The sequence below is a fragment of the Muscardinus avellanarius genome (genome assembly GCF_963383645.1).
Source record: "Muscardinus avellanarius genome assembly, chromosome: 21".
In the NCBI taxonomy this organism is placed as follows: domain Eukaryota; kingdom Metazoa; phylum Chordata; class Mammalia; order Rodentia; family Gliridae; genus Muscardinus; species Muscardinus avellanarius.
Window position 1 is genome coordinate 18,642,123 of NC_137807.1, and position 16,715 is coordinate 18,658,837.

Sequence of the window (16,715 nt, forward strand, 5' to 3'; positions counted from 1 at the left end):
GGATGGTTGAAATGACTCTATTTTGTCTCTTTCTCCACGGAATCTACTTCTTTTGTAACTTTTTGCCTGGTTGATGCCAGCCCGTGTAGTCACTCAGCAGCTGTACCATGAATTGAGTCTACCGTTCAGATGACCCACAGCAGCCAGGACAGAGTCAAGGACACACAGCTGTTGCCTGTGGCACTTGAGGGGGGGGGTGGCTGGCAATTCCATTAGAAGGGTATGTAGACATTCTGAGGTTTGGCTGGCCTGGTGCAGGGGCCGATGATGGGGATTTGGTGGTTTGGCTATTTAAAGGAATGAGGCTGAGATTGCCAAGTTAGATGGGTTTTAGTTCATTTGAATATTTAATGTGGAGGCTGTGGTTTCCTGGGGCATTTTCCCTCTTGGGGCAGAGTAAGCCAGCTCATCTCTGTTTCCAGAGCACTTTTATTAGCTTCCTCTGATAATACCTGTCCTGGTAGGCTGAATAATGGCCTTCAAAAATTACCCTCTTAAGCTGGGCGTGGTGGCTCAAGCTTGTATCCCCGCCCTTGGGAGGCGGAGACAGGAGGATTGCAGGTTCCAGAACAGTGTCAGCAAGTAGTGAGATTCTCATCAGCCTAGCAAGCATCTGTTTCAAAATAAAAAATGAAGCCGGGCGTGGTGGCACACACTTGCAATCCTAGTGCCTGGGAGGCTGAGACAGGAGGATCACACAGGTTCGAAGCCAGCCTCAGATACTTAGTGAGGCTCTCAGCAACTTAGTGAGACCCTGTTTCCAAATAAAGTATAAAATAGGTCTGGGAGTGTAGCCTGGAGGTAGAAAGCCTCTGGGTTCCACCTCTAGTACCACCCCAAAAAATAAAAAATTAAAAAAATTAAAAAATTAAAAATGAAATATGGCTGGGAGTGTAGAGCGGAGGTAGAATGCCCCTGGATTCAACTTCCAGTACCACCATCACGTGCATGCACGTGTGCACGCGTGCGCGTGCGCGCGTGCACACACACACACACACACACAATGCCCTCTTTCTAATCCCCCCAGAACCTCTAAATATGTTACTTTACACAGCAAAAGGAACTTTGTAGATGTGATTCAGGATCTTGAGATGGAGAGATTTTCTTGTCTTATTCTGTGGATCTCATGTCATCACAAAGGCCCTTTTAAAAGATTGATTGTGGTGCTGGGGATTGAACCCCCGGGTATTGTACTTCTGAGCTACATCTCCACCCCTGTTTTCTTATTTTGAAGTAGGTTTTGCTAAGTTACTGAGGGTCTCACCAAATTGCTGAGGCTAGCCTTGAACCTGCAATCATCCTGTCTCAGCCTCCCAAGGGTGGGGATTATAGACTGGCACCACTTCATCTAGCACCAGGGGTCCTTTTTTTTTCTTTACTGAACCGGGGATGTAACTCTAGGGGCATTCTACCTCTGAGCTACACCCCTAGCCCTATTGTTTATTCTTTTTTATTTTGAAACAGGGTCTCACTGAGTTGCAAAGGGCCTCATTAAGTAGCTGAGGCTGTCCACACACCGCCATCCTCCTGTCTCAGCCTCCCAAATGCTGGGAATACAAGTGTGCACCACCGCGCTTGGCTCACAGGGGTTCTTTTAAGTGACCAAAAGGAGCCAGAACTAGACAAGATTTTGATATGCTTTGAAATTAAGAGAAAGGGGCCCCATCCAAGGACCGCAGAGCATCACTGGAAGCTGAAAAAAGGCAAGGGAGTGAGTCCATGAAAGGACCAATCTTTTATAACTGTAACCAAGCGAACGTGACTTCAGGCTTCTAAAATATAGCACTATGAGAGTATCATACTGTACTTTTTTAAGCTATTCAATTTGTGGTTACTTGTTAAAGTAGCCAAAGGAAGCTAATATATTTCACTGATCGGGAGACATCAACTACTGAGCAGGGCCACTTGGCGTTGACTTCCTCTTTCTAACCTCACCTTTTCTTTTTGGGAGCATTTACCCCCATTTCATGAAGTCATAGCATCAGGGTGTGGGGATAGAAAAAGCTGACTGACTGCTTGCTCCCTCTCTGGAGGAAGCCTATGGGTCTGTAGAGGTTCCTTGTGCCACTTAGCTGGTGAAACTAGGACTCTGAAATAAGCCCATGGAGCCGGGATGGCAATGCTAGTAATGGGAACGATGTCGTTCCCCGAGCTACCCCGAGCTCTTAACTTCCTCACACTGGCTTTTGGATAAGTTATTTCAAGGTGCCGAGATTTTGTCTCCTTAGCTGAAAAGTGGGTACAATGAGACATCAGCCCGTGCTGTTGCTTCTGAGGGGTCAATGGAAGAAGGTCCATCACGTGCCTGGCAGGTGGTAAAGGCCTCACCCTCGTTGGCTTCCGTTATGAAGGCTCATGAGAAGCCAGAGAGAGATACGGGAAGTTCTTGAGAGAGAAGGAATGCCATCTTTTCCGTTCTTTAGGGGACACTTGTGTGGTCATTGGGATGCTTTTGACTAAGCAGACTTGGGAAATGCCAGGTTTGGGTGGTGGTGGGAGCAGAGGTGGAGTCATTTCCCAATGACTCTTGTCTCCTGTAGAGCAGGGAGTGGGGGGCCCGCTGCACACCCATGTGTGCTTGTCGCTGTCTCTGCGCCCGGTGTCTGGTGGTAGCTGCATCCCTATTTTGCAGGTAGAGCATTCTCCTCCCCACTTCCCCTTCCCCTCTGTGTTCTTCTGGAGGGGATGACTCCAGCCTTCCCATCTTGCTAGGTCTAGCCAATTTGGCTGTGGTGACTGGGTCAGGCCGGGCATGTGGCCCAAGCCGGTGCAGTGAAAGTTGGCCCTGGGGCTCTAGCTGGACCCATAAAACGAGCATCCCTGATCTGAGAATTCAGAATGCTCCAAAATCCAGAACTTTTTTTGAGCACTGACATGGTGCTCTGTGGAAAACTCCATTCCATGAAGCTTTGTTGCAAGTGCAGAATTATTAAAAATAGCGGATAAAGCTAACCTCAGGCTGGACGCATAAGATATATATGAAACAAATTTCATGTTTCGACTTGGGTGCCATCCCAACGCATGTCGTTATATGTATGCGAATATCTCTGAATCTGGGATCTGAGACAAGAACTTTGAGCATTTGGGATAAGGGATTTTGGAAAAAGGCCATTATCCTGGGTAGATGGGGCTAGTAGGTGCCAGGGGCACTATGGGGGGGGGGGAGTCACACGAGCCTGAAATTGTCCGAGCGGGAAGCAAGACCTGAGACAGAAGTGGGAGGCCGAGATTGCTTTGAGCTTCAAATCAGCCGTGACTGAAGTGGAGCACTACCCGGGACTTTGCAACTATGTAATCATGCTTGTTTCTTTTACTCTAGGTTGCTTCTTTGTGTCACTTGTGTCTAAAAAGGCCAAGAATAATAAATGTAACCAGTTACAAATTCCAAGAGACTCTTGAAGGCTTTTTCTTTTTTTTCTAGTAGGGAAAATGTCTGCTATTGTTTTTCCGCCAACTTTAGGGTTTCCATAGAGGTTTTGGGACCGAGAATGGAAAGCGAAGATGTGGGAAGAAAGCGTCTCTGGCAATCCCAAAGTTGGGTGAACTCCTCCCAGCTAATTACACGGCAGGGCTTGGGAGCAGGGCCCCTTTCACTCCACTCTGAGAACTCTTGAATGGCAAGGACAGGAGTCGCTCCAGCGAGCCCTGGAGAGCTTGGTGGGTGCCAGGTAATGCGGGTGTTTTCAACCTGAACCCTCAGATCCAAGCTGCGATGACCTGCCACCGTTTTCCTTCGTGAAGTCGAGGCGCTCCGTCCGGCCCGGTCAAGTGACCAGGTGACAAGCTGGAGGTTTCCCAGATTTCCAGAGCCGGAGCCCTTGCTAGAGAGCCCCGGCCTGGCCTGGTCACCTGGTCAGCAGGAGGTCCGGTGCTGGGTGGTTTCAGCGCGGAAGAGACGGGGCTGCCCCCGATGCACACGGACGGCTGCGCCGCCGGGTGGTCCGCAGAGCGGCGGGCGGGGACGCGGGGCCCGGAACAGCGGCGCGCGTGCGCGGGGCGGGCGCGCGCGGGGCGGGCGGGGGGCGCGCGCGGGGCGGGCGGGGGGCGCGCGCGCGTGCGCGGGGCGGGCGCGCGCGGCACGGCGGGAACATGGCGCGCGGGAGCGGCGCGCGCGCCTAGCCGGCGGGACCGTTAGCTCGAGGCGGACGCGGGCCCCGCGGGATGGAGCCGTCGCTGCCGCCGGCGCCCGAGCCGCTGCCGGGCTCCACGCCGGGACGGGGCCGCCGGCGGCGGGAGCCCGAGTGCGCGCCGGCGCCGGTGAGTGCGGGGGCGCGGGCCGGACTTTCTTTGTGGGACGCCGCCGCGCGCCGGCCGGGCCTCCGCGACCCCGGCCCCGCCCCCGGCCGGCCGCCGGAGCCCGCGCAGGTGTCGGTGTCGCCGGGGGCCGGGGCTGGGGGGCCGGGCCCGGGGCGGCGGGGCACGCCCAAAGACCCCGGCCGCGGGGCGGCCCCGAGCCGGCCGGGCGCGGGAGCGACGTTCGAGAATTGGAACAAACTTTTTTTTTTTTTTGGGGGGGGTACTGAGGATGGAGCGCGAGGCATTCTTGTGAGATCCGCCCCCCGCCCCCGCGCCCCAGCCCTTTTTTTTTATTTATTTATTTATTTATTTATTTATTTATTTTTTGGGGAAACGGGGTCTCGGCAGATCGCTGCTTGAATCGGTGCTCCTCCTGCCTCAGCCTCCCAAGTGTTGGGATTACAAGCGTGCATCACCACCACTCCTGGCTTTATTTTATCTATTTATTTTTCATTTATTTGTTTAGAAACAGGGTCTTGCGGGGTTTGCTGAGTCTCGCTAAATGGCCGAGACTGGTCTCGAACCCGCGAATTTCCTGTTCCAGCCTCCCAAGCGCTGGGATTACAGGCGTGCACCACCATGCCCAGATTTGTGTGAGTGTGTTGTGCTACCGGGGATCGAACCCAGGGGCGTTCTGCCTCCAAGCTAAACCCCCCCCCCCCCATGCACACCCTGTTATTTTGAAACAAGGTCTCACTAAGTTCCTGAGGGGTCTCGCTAAATCGCTGAGGCTTTTACCCGGAACCTGAGATCTCCTGTCTCAGCCTCCCAAGGACTGGGATTACAGGAATGGGCCACCACCCGTGGCCTTTAACAAACTTTTGAAGTTGTGATAAGGGTATGGCAAACCGAGTTTGCCACACAGGAACTCTTAGGCATTTTCCGGAGCTTTTTGAGAGCAGTATTTCTGTCGGCTCTATGGAATATCTGTTTTTTCTCAGCTTCCAACTCTTGTGACTGTTGATAATGCCATGTTTCAGTATGATTCAGTCGAAAGCAGGGTATTTATTGGTTAGTGTAAAGGGTCGAGTCTGTCCACCCCATCTAGGTTAAAACTAAATTTTGAAGCAAAATTCTGAATTAAAAAACGCGTATTTCTTTCTCTTCCTATGGGAGCATTAGGCCTACAGGATTCGGTTCCTTCAAAGCAGGTAAACATTTACTTTTGCATCAAGGCGAATCTGAATAACTGTTTATCTATTCTGGAAAGTTGGCAATTCGCTTAAACCTCTGAGTATTCGTAGTTTTATGTGACACTTTGAAATTCAGGTTTATGTTTAGTTCAGCGTCAACGCTAAAATAGAATTGTTTGATATTTCCGAGACTGATTTTTTTTTTTCACCAAGTTCAACTTGATTTACTTGGTTTCACTTGAGTAGAGTGCATTGAGCAAAGTATGCAAGTATAGGAAGACAAGACTTTTTGAGCTAAGATTGCATCTTAAGAAGAAAAATTGAAAAATTGTGTGCTGGAGTCTCCGTGTGTTGTTCTTGTGTCTTGTGTCTTTCTAAGTGTCTTTATTTTATCTTATAGTGGTACTGGGGGTTGAATCCAGGGGCGTTCTACCTCTGAGCTATGTCCCCAGCCTGATTTTATTTTTTCTTTTGAAACAAGGTCTTGCTAAGCTGCTGAGGCTTCTGCTAAGTTGCCAAGGGTGGCCTCAAACCTGTGGTCCTTCTGTCTTAGATTCCCAAGTACTGGGATTAACAGATATGTGCCACTATGCTGGCTTTTCAAAGTTTTATTGAGCCGGGCGTGGTGGCACACGCTTGCAATCTGAGCTTGTGAGGCTGAGACAGGAGGATTGCACAAGTTGGAAGCCAGCCTCAGCTACTTAGTGAGGCTCTCAACAACTTAGTGAGACCCTGTTTCCAAATAAAGTACAAAATAGATCTGGGAGTATAGCCTGGAGGTAGAAAGCCTCTGGATTCTACCCCTCTACCATAAAAAAAAAGCTTTATTGAGATATAATTTGCCTATTGTGAAAGTAACCCTTTTTGAGTATAATTTATTTTTACTGGGGTTGAACCCAGGTGCATTCCACCTCTGACTATACTCCCAGCCTTATTTTAGTTTTATTTTGAGACATTGTCTTGGTAAGTTGTGAGGGTCTTGTTGTATTGCTGATAATGGCCTCAGACCTCTGATCCTCCTGTCCCAGCCTCCTAAGTACTGGGATTACAGGAGTGCTCTGCCACCCCTGGCTTAATTCAGTGCTTTACGATACATTCTCTGAACTGTAGAACTGTCATCACCGTCCACCCTACAGAAGCATGCTTGTCACTCCCCCCAAATCCTCTTGCCCATTGTTAGCCATTCATTATTCCCGTTTCCCTCAGCCTCTCCTAATAACTAACCTTTTTCTCTCTATGATTTAGCTATTCTGGATTTTTTTTGTGTGTGTGTGGTACCGGGGTTCCTGGAAGCCCTTCTACCTCCGGGCTACACTCCCAGACCTATTTTATGCTTTTTATTTGGTAATAGGGTCTCTTAAGCCAGCGTGCCTGGCTTTGAACCTGCGTGATCCTCCTGTCTCCACCTCCCAAGTGCGGGGGTTACAAGCGTGCGCCACCACGCCCGGCCTTTTTTGCATGTGTGTGTGGTACTGGGCGGTGAACTCAGGGGCTTTCTACCTCCGGGCTACACTCCCAGACCTATTTTTACATTTTTATTTGGAAACAGGGTCTCCTAAGCCAGCATGCACGGCTGGCTTTGAACCTGCGCGATCCTCCCGTCTCCTCCCAAGTGCCGGGATTACACCCAGCCTATTCTGGACGTTGTATAATGAATGGGATCTTATAGTCTTTGGTGACTGACTTCTTTCAGTTAACACAGTGTGTTGGAGGTTCATCCAGAATGGAGCATGTTCTTCATATATATACATACCAGATCTTGTTTATATAGTCACCTGTTGATAGATATGTGGGTGTTTTTATGTTTTTGCCTACTATTTATTTAATTTGTGTGTGGTACTGAGGATGGAACCCAGGGGCATTTTACCTCCAAGCTGCACCCCCAGCCCTATATTTTTTTATTCTTTATTTTGAAACCAGGTCTCACTGAGTTGCAAAGGGCCTCACTAAGTAGCTGAGGCTGTCCGCAAAATGTGGTCCTCCTGTCTCAGCCTCCCGAATGCTGGGATTACAAGCGTGTGCCACCACGCCTGGCTCTTTGTTCTTTATTTTGAAACAGGGTCTGAGTTGCAAAGGGCCTCACTAAGTAGCTGAGTCTGTCCATGAACCGCAATCTTCTTGTCTTAGCCTCCCAAATGCTGGGATTACAAGCAGGCGCCACCATGCCTGGCTTTTTGTGCCTATTATGAATGATCCTATGAAAGGTTTTGTGTAAATTTTAGTGTGGACATGTTTTCATTTCTTTTGAGTATATACATAGGTGTAGAATTGTTAGGCCATGTGGTAACTCTGTTTAGCTTTTTTTTTTTTTTTTTTTTTTTTTTTTTTTTTTTCCAGTACTGGGAATGGAACTTGGGGACATTCTATATCCGAGCTATACCCCCAGCCTGATCTTTCTATCTATCTTTCTCTATTTTTTAATTTTTATTGGTGAATTATATTCATACATCATATTGGGGTAAAAATTTTGTGTGTATACACATGTACACATCACCGATTTAACCCCTACCCAATTCCCACCCCATTCCCTCCCCGTCCCTCCTTCCCTTGCTTGGCTTAGTGGTTGACTTCGATATGTTTAAGTACATTGTGTGTTTTAGAGAATTTCCTTCTTCCCCCCTCCCATCCCCTCATTTAGGTTGTCTTGTTTGCTCCTCTATAGGATTTCCTTTTTCACCTAGAGTCCCTCCTATGACCCATTTCTCCTTAGTTTTGACATATTAGGGAAAGCATCCTATTTCCTATTTTTTGTGACTGACTAATCTCTGATTTTTTATTTGTTATTGTGAAACAGTATCTCACTGAGTTGTGGAGGGCCCCACTAAGGAGCAGAGGCTGGCAGTGAACTTGCCATCTTTCTGTCTCAGCCTCCCAAGTACTAGGATTCCAAGTGCTCACCACCATACCTGGCTTCTCTTTAGCCTTTTGAGGAACTGCCAAACCATTTCCCATCTTCATATCTCTCCCTCTCCCTCTCCCTCTCTTTTTTTTTGTGGTATTGAGGATTGAACCCAGGGGTATTCTACCTCTCAGCTACACCCCAGCACTGGTTTTTATTCTTTATTTTGAAACACGGTCTTACTAAGTAGCAGAGGCTGACTGCGAACCTGCGATCCTCCTGTCTCTGCCTCCCAAGTACTGGGATTACAAGTGTGTGTCACCACGCCTGGCTCTTTTCTTTCTTTTTCTTTTTTGCTACTGAGGATTGAATTTACATACCTTATGCTGCTAAGTTATATCCCTAGCCCTTTTTATTTTTTTTATTTTGAAACAGGACTTTTAAGTTTCTGAGAGACTGGTGAAGTTGCTGGGGCTGGCCTTGAACCTGCGCTCTTCCTGTCTCAGCTCTCCAAATTTTGGGATTATAGGCATCTGCCACTACTCTGTGCTAAAATTTCATATTAGAATTTCATGTTAGAAAAACAGTTGAATTTGGATATGCCATCTAATCTCATCATTTAGTGGTTGTTTACTCCAATTTTATTTCTCACATTTTCTCCCTGAAGCCAGGTATGGTGCTACATGCCTGTAATCACAGTACTTGGGAGGCTGAGACAGGAGGATTGCAGGTTTGAGGCCAACAGTGTGCAGTAAATTAGCAAGATCCTGTGGGTGTGGCTCAGAAGTAGAATGCTGGGCTCAATCCTCAGTACCAGTACCACCATCAAAAAAAAAAAGAAAAGAAAAGAAAAAAGAAAGAAAGAAAGAAGGAAATCCTCCTGAAATGAATGAACTTTGGAAGCATTAAGTGTGGACTTGGGTGCCCGTCTAGGTTCCTACGTTTATATTTCACTCTGCTCCTTGCTAGTTGTATGAGGTTTGGCACAACTTAACTGTTACGAATTTCTTTGTTCTTTTAGGTAGTGTGGGATTGATACCCACTCCTGAGAATTGTTAGGTAAAAGAATATAGGTAAACTGGGTATGGTGGCACACACCTGTAATCCTAGTCTTGGGAGGCTGACACAGGAGGATTGCAGGTTTGAGGATAGCTTCAGCAAGTAGTCATACTCTTATCAACCTAGTGACTCTGTTTCAAAATAAAAAAATAGACCTGGGGTGTAGCTCAGAGATACAATTCCCCTGGGTTCAGTGTCCAGTACCATATATGCCCAGAAAAAAATGTAGGTACATGTTTAAGACAATGCCTTCCATGTGGCGTGCATTTTATGTTTGTTGTTTATCTTCTGTTGATTAACTCATTAGAAGCATAAATAAGTGCATAAATAAATAAAACTGAAAATAAACACAAAACTTCAAACCCCCCAAACCACAGACCCCCTCCCTCCACACAAAACCCAGAATGAAAAACCCACAAACAAAACCCACAAACCACTTCCTGCACCTATCACTTTCCTGTTACTCAAGAGCTTCCCGTGAGTGTGTGGAGCCCTGCGTGGTAGAAGACAAGGCCGCGCACTCACGGGGCTGTGTGTAAGAGCCTGGTGAGCACTGGCTGCCGAGTAGGACTTGTGTTGTTAAAACAGTAAAGTGCGATTCAAAGCTATTTAGTTATCTGGTACTGGGGATTGAACTCAAAGGCATTCCACCTCCCAGCTAGACTCTTTATTTATTATTTGTTTATTTATTTATTTTGTGTGTGTGGTGCTGGGGATGGAACCCAAGGGCATTCTATCTCCGAGCTACACCCCCAGCCCTGTTTTTTTATTTATTTTGAAACAGAGCCTCACTGAGTTGCAAAGGGCCTCACTAAGTAGCTGAGACTGTGAACCCGGATCCTCCTCTCTCAGACTTCCAAATGCTGGGATTACACGTTTGTGCCACCATGCCCTGCCTGTTTTTATTTTTATTTTTATTTTGAAACAGTGCCTCACTCGGTTGATGAGTCTCACTCCTTGTTGAGGCTGTTCTCTAACCTGAGTTCTCCTGTCTCAGCCTCCCAAGTATTGGTCACCACACTTGGCTATTTATTTATTTTCGTCCTAGGGATAGAACCCAGAGGTCCCTGCCTCCAAGCTATACCTCCAGCTCCTTTTTGTGTGTGTGTGGGTCTGGGGATGGAAAGCCAGGGGCATTCTACCTCTGAGTGACACTCCCAGCCATATTTTTAAATTTATTTTGAAACAGGGTCTCAATGAGTTGCAAAGGGTCTCACTAAGTAGCTGAGACTGTCTGTGAACTGCGATCCTCCTGTTTCAGCCTCCCAAATGCTGGGATTACAAGTGTGCGCCACCATGCCTGGCTTTTTTTTTAAAAAAAATATATTCTTTATTTTTTGAAACATGGCCTAAGTAGCTGAGGATGTCCATGAACCGCCATCCTCCGGTCTTAGCCTCCCGAATGATGGGATTACAAGTATGCACCACAACGCCGGGCTGCTCCTTTTTTTTTTATTTTATTTTTATTTTTTTTATTTTTTATTTTTTATTTTTTGGTGGTACTGGGGTTTCTGGAAGCCCTTCTACCTCTGGGCTACACTCCCAGACCTATTTTTACATTTTTATTTGGAAACAGGGTCTCCTAAGCCAGCGCGCGCGGCTGGCTTCGAACCTGCGTGATCCTCCTGTCTCTGCCTCCCAAGCGCGCGGATTACAAGTGTGCGCCACCACGCCTGGCCTTTTTTTTTTTTAATTTTTTATTGGTGCACTGTATTCATACATCATAGTGGGAACAAAAAAACTTTTGTAGACATACATGCACACATCACCCAGTCAGCCCCCACCCGATCCCCACCCCATTCCCTCCCCATCCCTTCTTCCCATGCTTGGCTTAGTGGTTGACATCTAGTATTATAGAAATTTATCCAAAATTAAAAATGATAATCTCACATAACAGTTTCATTTGTCTGATACCAAGCTTTTGATAACTTAAAGATAACATTTCAATATTTCTTTTTGCTTTCTTTCTTACCAGAGAATATTTTTTCTTTTTTTTTAGGTGAAACTATCATATGTTTATATATTTATTTTTCAGAAGAAAATCTATCCTAATATGGAATATGGACTCTAGATACCCAAAACGATCTCGAAAAAGAACAAAGCTAGAAGATATATATTTTCTGATTTCAAATCATATAAAGCTACAATAATTAAAACAGTGTAGTACTGTTCTAAAGGCAGATATATAAACCATTGGAGTTAAATAAAAGCCTAGAGCTAAATTCTTCCATATATTGTCAAGTTATTTTTGACAAGGTTTCCACGAACATTTGGTGGGGGAAATAATAATCTTTTAACTAAATATTATTGAAAAATAATAATTACATGGAAAAGAATAAAATTGGACCCTTACCTAATCCCATATACAAATATTAACTCAAAATAGGTAAAAGACCTAAATATAAATCTTAAGACTATAAACTTTTAGGAGAAAATCTGGATCATAAAACCTCACAACATTGAAATTGGCAGTGATTTCTTGGATATGATTTCAATGGCACAGGCAACAGAAGAGTATACAAACTCCCTAAAAAAAAAAAAAATTGTATATCCAAAGACAATGTAAACAGAGTTAAAAGTTACTAATAGAATGGGATAAAATATTTCCAAATGCTATATCTGAAGGTATATTAATATTCCAACTAGAAATCCTAAAAATTAACAACAATAAAGGCAAACTATACCATTTAGAGATAGGTAAAAGACTAACATAGCCGGGCGTGGTGGCGCACGCTTGTAATCCCCGCGCTTGGGAGGCGGAGACAGGAGGATCGCGCAGGTTCGAAGCCAGCCGCGCTGGCGTAAGAGACCCTGTTTCAAAAATATAAAATAGGTCTGGGAGTGTAGCCCAGAGGAAGAAGGGCTTCCAGGAACCCCAGTACTACCAAAAAAAAAAAAAAAAGACTAACATAAATAATGAGTCTCGACAGATAACCAATCTTAGTTGTCTGTTGGATGGAAAATCTTGTTTCTCTGGTTCTGGTGTGTGTTACCTATTTCTTCTTTGTAGTTAATCTCTTTGAGTATTTTCTCTAGTGCTGGTTTTGAAGACATACATTCCTTCAGTTTCTGTTTGTCATGGAAGCTTCTTATTTCTCCATCTAATTTGATAGAAAGTTTTGCTGGGTAGGAAATTTTTGGCTGGAAGTTGTTTTCTTTCAGAGTTTGGAATATGTTACTCCAAGCCCTTCTGGCTCTCATGACTTGGTTTGGGAAGTCTGGAGTGATTCTAATTGGTTTGCCTCTGAGTGTCACTTTGCCCTTTGTTTTTGTTGCCTTTTAGATTCTCTGCTTGGCTTCCACATTGGTCATTTTTACAATTATGTGGCGTGGGGATCCTCTTCTCTGATCCTGTCTAAAGGGAGTTCTATAAGTTTCCTGGACCTGTGTATCAACCTCTTGCTCTATGTTTGGAAAATTTTCTGCTATTACTTCCTTGAAGAGATTATTGCTCCCTTTGGTTTCACCTTCTTTTCCTTCCTCTATTCCAATTATTCTTAGGTTAGCTCTCTTAAAATGGGCCCATATTTCTTCAATGTCAGATTTCTGCTCTCGGATATTTTTTTCTAGATTAGAAACTATGCATTCATTTTTGGATTGATCATCTTCTAAGAGCGAGATTCTATTCTCCATGTGGTCTAATTGGTTGTTTGTACTTTGAATTGAGGCTTTTACTTCATTAATTGCATCCTTTATCTCTTTTTGGCTCTGAATTTTTTTCGAAACACCTCTATTATTTCTACAGTTATTTTCCTGATTTGATCTTCTAGAAATCTCTGAATTTCTGTTTTATCGGGTTCTGATGAAGTGGGGTTGTGGGCATTCATTACTCGATTGTTATTCCTCTTTCCCATGATTTCAGAAGTTTGTGCCTTCTCTGGGTTGTTCCCTTGGGTCACTATGACTTCACTTAAGGTGCTCTGGATCTCGAGTCTGTGGTATCTCAGACCCCACTACTCCTTTACTGGGTTGTATCTCAGAGTCTCAGACCCAGGGAGTTGATAGAGGCTGCCTTAGACCATGGGGGGTGCCAGGTTGGGCGTTCTCCTATGGTGTGATCTCTCTGCCACCGCCACTCCCCCACTGGGTCAAGTCCCTGGGAGTGCAGTACTGGGATTTCTTCTCTGGGTTGAGTGTGCAGATGGAGCTGTAGTGGACTTGGTAAATTCGCTGCTGCTGCCGCCGGTGGCAATATGGCGCCTCTGCCACGCCCTTGGCTGTGAGGCTGGCGTATTTCTTCTCTGGTTTTGAGCTCCGCTCTGAGTCCCTCGGCTCGCTGTCCGCCGCTTCTTTTCTGGAGCCTGGTGGGCTGTTGAGTGCGTTCGTCTGTAGCCGTAGCTATCCGGTGAATTCGCCGCTGCCGCCGGCAGTAAGGTGCTGCTGCCGCGTCCTCGGGCGTGAGGCTGGTGTATCTCCTCTGTGGCTCTGAGCTCCGTTCTGAGTCTCCCTCCTCTCTGGAGCCTGGTGATTTTTTTGTTTCTCTGGTGATGGTGTTTTCTGGCTATGAAAGGCGCTGATTTTGTGGTAATGGAGATTGGTTGTTAGCGGGGCTCTTAAGCCCCGCTTTTCTCGGTCACCATCTTCCCGGCTTAATTTTCAAATAGGGTCTCTTTAGGTTATCACATGCTCATATTTTATTATATTTTTAAATCAACTGTATTTAGGTATAATTTATATGCAACAACAGCTACCAATTTTTTTTTTTTTGTGTGTGTGTGTGTGTGGTACCAGGGATTGAACCCAGGAGCATTCTACCTTTGAGCTACACTGCCAGCCTGATTTCATTTTGTATTTAGCAACAGGGTCTCACTTGGTTGATGGGAGTCTCACTACTTGCTGAGACTGTCCTTGAACCTGTGATCCTCTGTCTCAGCCTCCCATGTATTGAGGTTTCAGGCGTGCACCACCTTGGCTAACAGTTACCAATTTTAAAGGTATAGTCTGTTAGTTCTGACAAATATATCCCATTGTACAATGACCATCACCGTTGGTAGAAATGAGAGCGCTCCATTTTGTTACTGAGTTCTACTCTATTGTCCTGTGTGCCGTCTTTCCAACCCACTGATGGATGTTTGTTTTATTTCCAGTTTGGGTGACTATGAATAGAGGTGCTCTGAGCACTCGGGGGTCTGTGCGTGTTTCCTGTTTCTCTGTGTAGAGGGAGGGGATACATACGTAAGAGTGAGATTGCTGGTGTGTGTAGTGAGAATGTGTAGATACTGTTTTGCAGTTTAGGTCTTGTTTTTCAGTCAGTGAGCTCTTTAGTAAGATTACCTCTTATTAAATGTACAAACAATATTACAAAATTTCCAGTCAACCCCAAATGTTCTTTTTCTGCGTTGGGGTCTTTCTAAATCAGTGGCTGATCCTGGACCATGCCGTAATTAATGTCTCTGCACCTGGTGTGATCCTTTTTTCATGACACACTGCATGAAACTCACTGCAGAGACCAAATCAGTTGTCCTGCATAACATCCTCCCTTCTAGATTTTTCTGGTAATTTCCATGGTCTCCTGTTTCCTGTGAACTAAAACTGCAGAAGGATTGGTGGGTTCAAGAGAAATAGTTTTGGCTAGATTACATTGCTGGTGATATCTATGTAATGTTGCAGTACAAAGTTTCATCACTCAACCCTTATCAGTATACAATGAACCTTTTATCACAAAAATAAAAATAAAGCCTTTACCACTAAAAGACTTTTATCATTAAAATCATTAATAACAGTTATTGTGGACAAAGAGAAAGCAACCATAGTATTCTTTTACTCTTTTTTTTTTTTTTGGTACTGGGGATTGAACTCAGGGGCATTGTACCTCCAAGCTATACCCCCAGCCCTATTTTTTATTCTTTATTTGAAACAGGGTCTCACTGAGTTGTGGAGGGCCTCACTAAGTAGCTGAGGCTGTCCTCAAATCTCGATCCTCCTGTCTCAGCCTCCCAAATGCTGGGATTACAAGTGTGCGCCACCACACCTGGCTACTAGTTCCCTTTACTAGAGCAAAAGTTCTGGGGAGAATTAAAGAGGCTGTGGAGGAACAAGAGGGTATGATACAAAGCAGGGAAGTAGGCATCCTGGTAAGGGCTTGGCCTCATGGTGACAACCACTCACCCCCATGCCATGGCTGTACCACTCCTAGGGAAGGGTGCCTAGTGAGAAAACATGCATTATGGTATTCATTAATAATAACAATAATATGGTATCAATTATAATGCTGGGCGTGGTGGCTTATGCTCGTAATCCCAGTACTTGGAAGGCTGAGACAGGAGGATTGCAGGTTCACAGCCAGCCTCAGCAACTTAGTGAGGCTGTCAGTAACTTAGTGAGCCCCTGTTTCCAAATGCTAAAATAAAAAGTGCTCTGGGTGTAGCTCAGAGGTAGAATGCCCCTGAATTCAATTCCCAGGAACATACACACAAAGTAAGTAAATAAATAAATTATTAATAGCGTGAAGTTGTCATTTTCCTTGTTCACATATAGACTTCTGTTTGAATGTTCATAGGGCCATTATTCATAATATCAAAAAATCATAGTAGCCTACAAGGGTTACATCAATTAACTATTATGCAGATAAATAAGGTATATATATATATATATATACATCTATATCTATCTATCTATCTATATATATAGATATAGATATATATTTGTGTGTGTGTGTGGTACCTGGGATTAAACTAAGGGGCATTCTACCTCTGAGCGACACTCCCAGCCCTATTTTTTATTCTTGTTCTGAAACAGAGTCTCACTAAGTTGTGGAGGGCCTCACTAAGTAGCTGAGGCTGGTCTCGAACCTGGAATCCTCCTGTCTCAGCCTCCCAAGTACTTAAATAAGGTATATCTATACATTGTTACTCTGTCTTGAAAAGGAAGAATATTGATTGGTACATGACACAATATTGGTGAACCTTGAAAACATTCTGAGTAAAGGAAACCATGAGCCAGGCGTGGTGTACACACGTGTAATCCAGCATTTGGGAGGCTGTGACAGGATTGCATTTTGTGGCCAGCCTCAGCTACTTAGTGAGGCCCTCTGCAACTCAGTGAGACCTGGTTTCAAAATAAAGAATAAAAAATAGGGAAGGCGGTGTAGCTCAGAGGTTGAATGCCCCTGGGTTCCATCCCCAGACCCCCCCCCCCCGCCCCGCACACAAAGTCAGTTAGAAAATAAAATAAGAGCTGAGCATGGTGGTGCATGCTTGTAACCCCTCACCCCCCGCTTGGGAGGTGGAGACAGCAGGATCGCGCAGGTTCGAAGCCAGCCTCACTGGCTTAAGAGACCCTGTTTCCAAATAAAGATATAAAAAATAGGTGCCTGGGAGTGTAGCCCGGAGGTAGAAGGGTTTCCAGGAACCCCAGTACCACCAAAAAAAAAAATAATAATAATAATA

General features: G+C 45.4%; 1 protein-coding gene across 2 annotated transcripts in view; it reads left to right on the top strand.

Annotated features, from left to right (window-relative positions):
• Nucleotides 1-4,161: 4,161 nt before the first annotated feature.
• The window catches only part of TTC28 (tetratricopeptide repeat domain 28), a gene marked incomplete at both ends in the record, with an annotated part of 602,748 nt that continues 590,194 nt past the window's right edge, over nt 4,162-16,715 (top strand). For both annotated transcript variants that reach the window (XM_080717620.1, XM_080717621.1), the window contains one exon: nt 4,162-4,257. In XM_080717620.1, coding sequence (XP_080573746.1) covers nt 4,162-4,257 — 96 coding nt within the window. The remainder of the gene's footprint in view (nt 4,258-16,715) is intronic.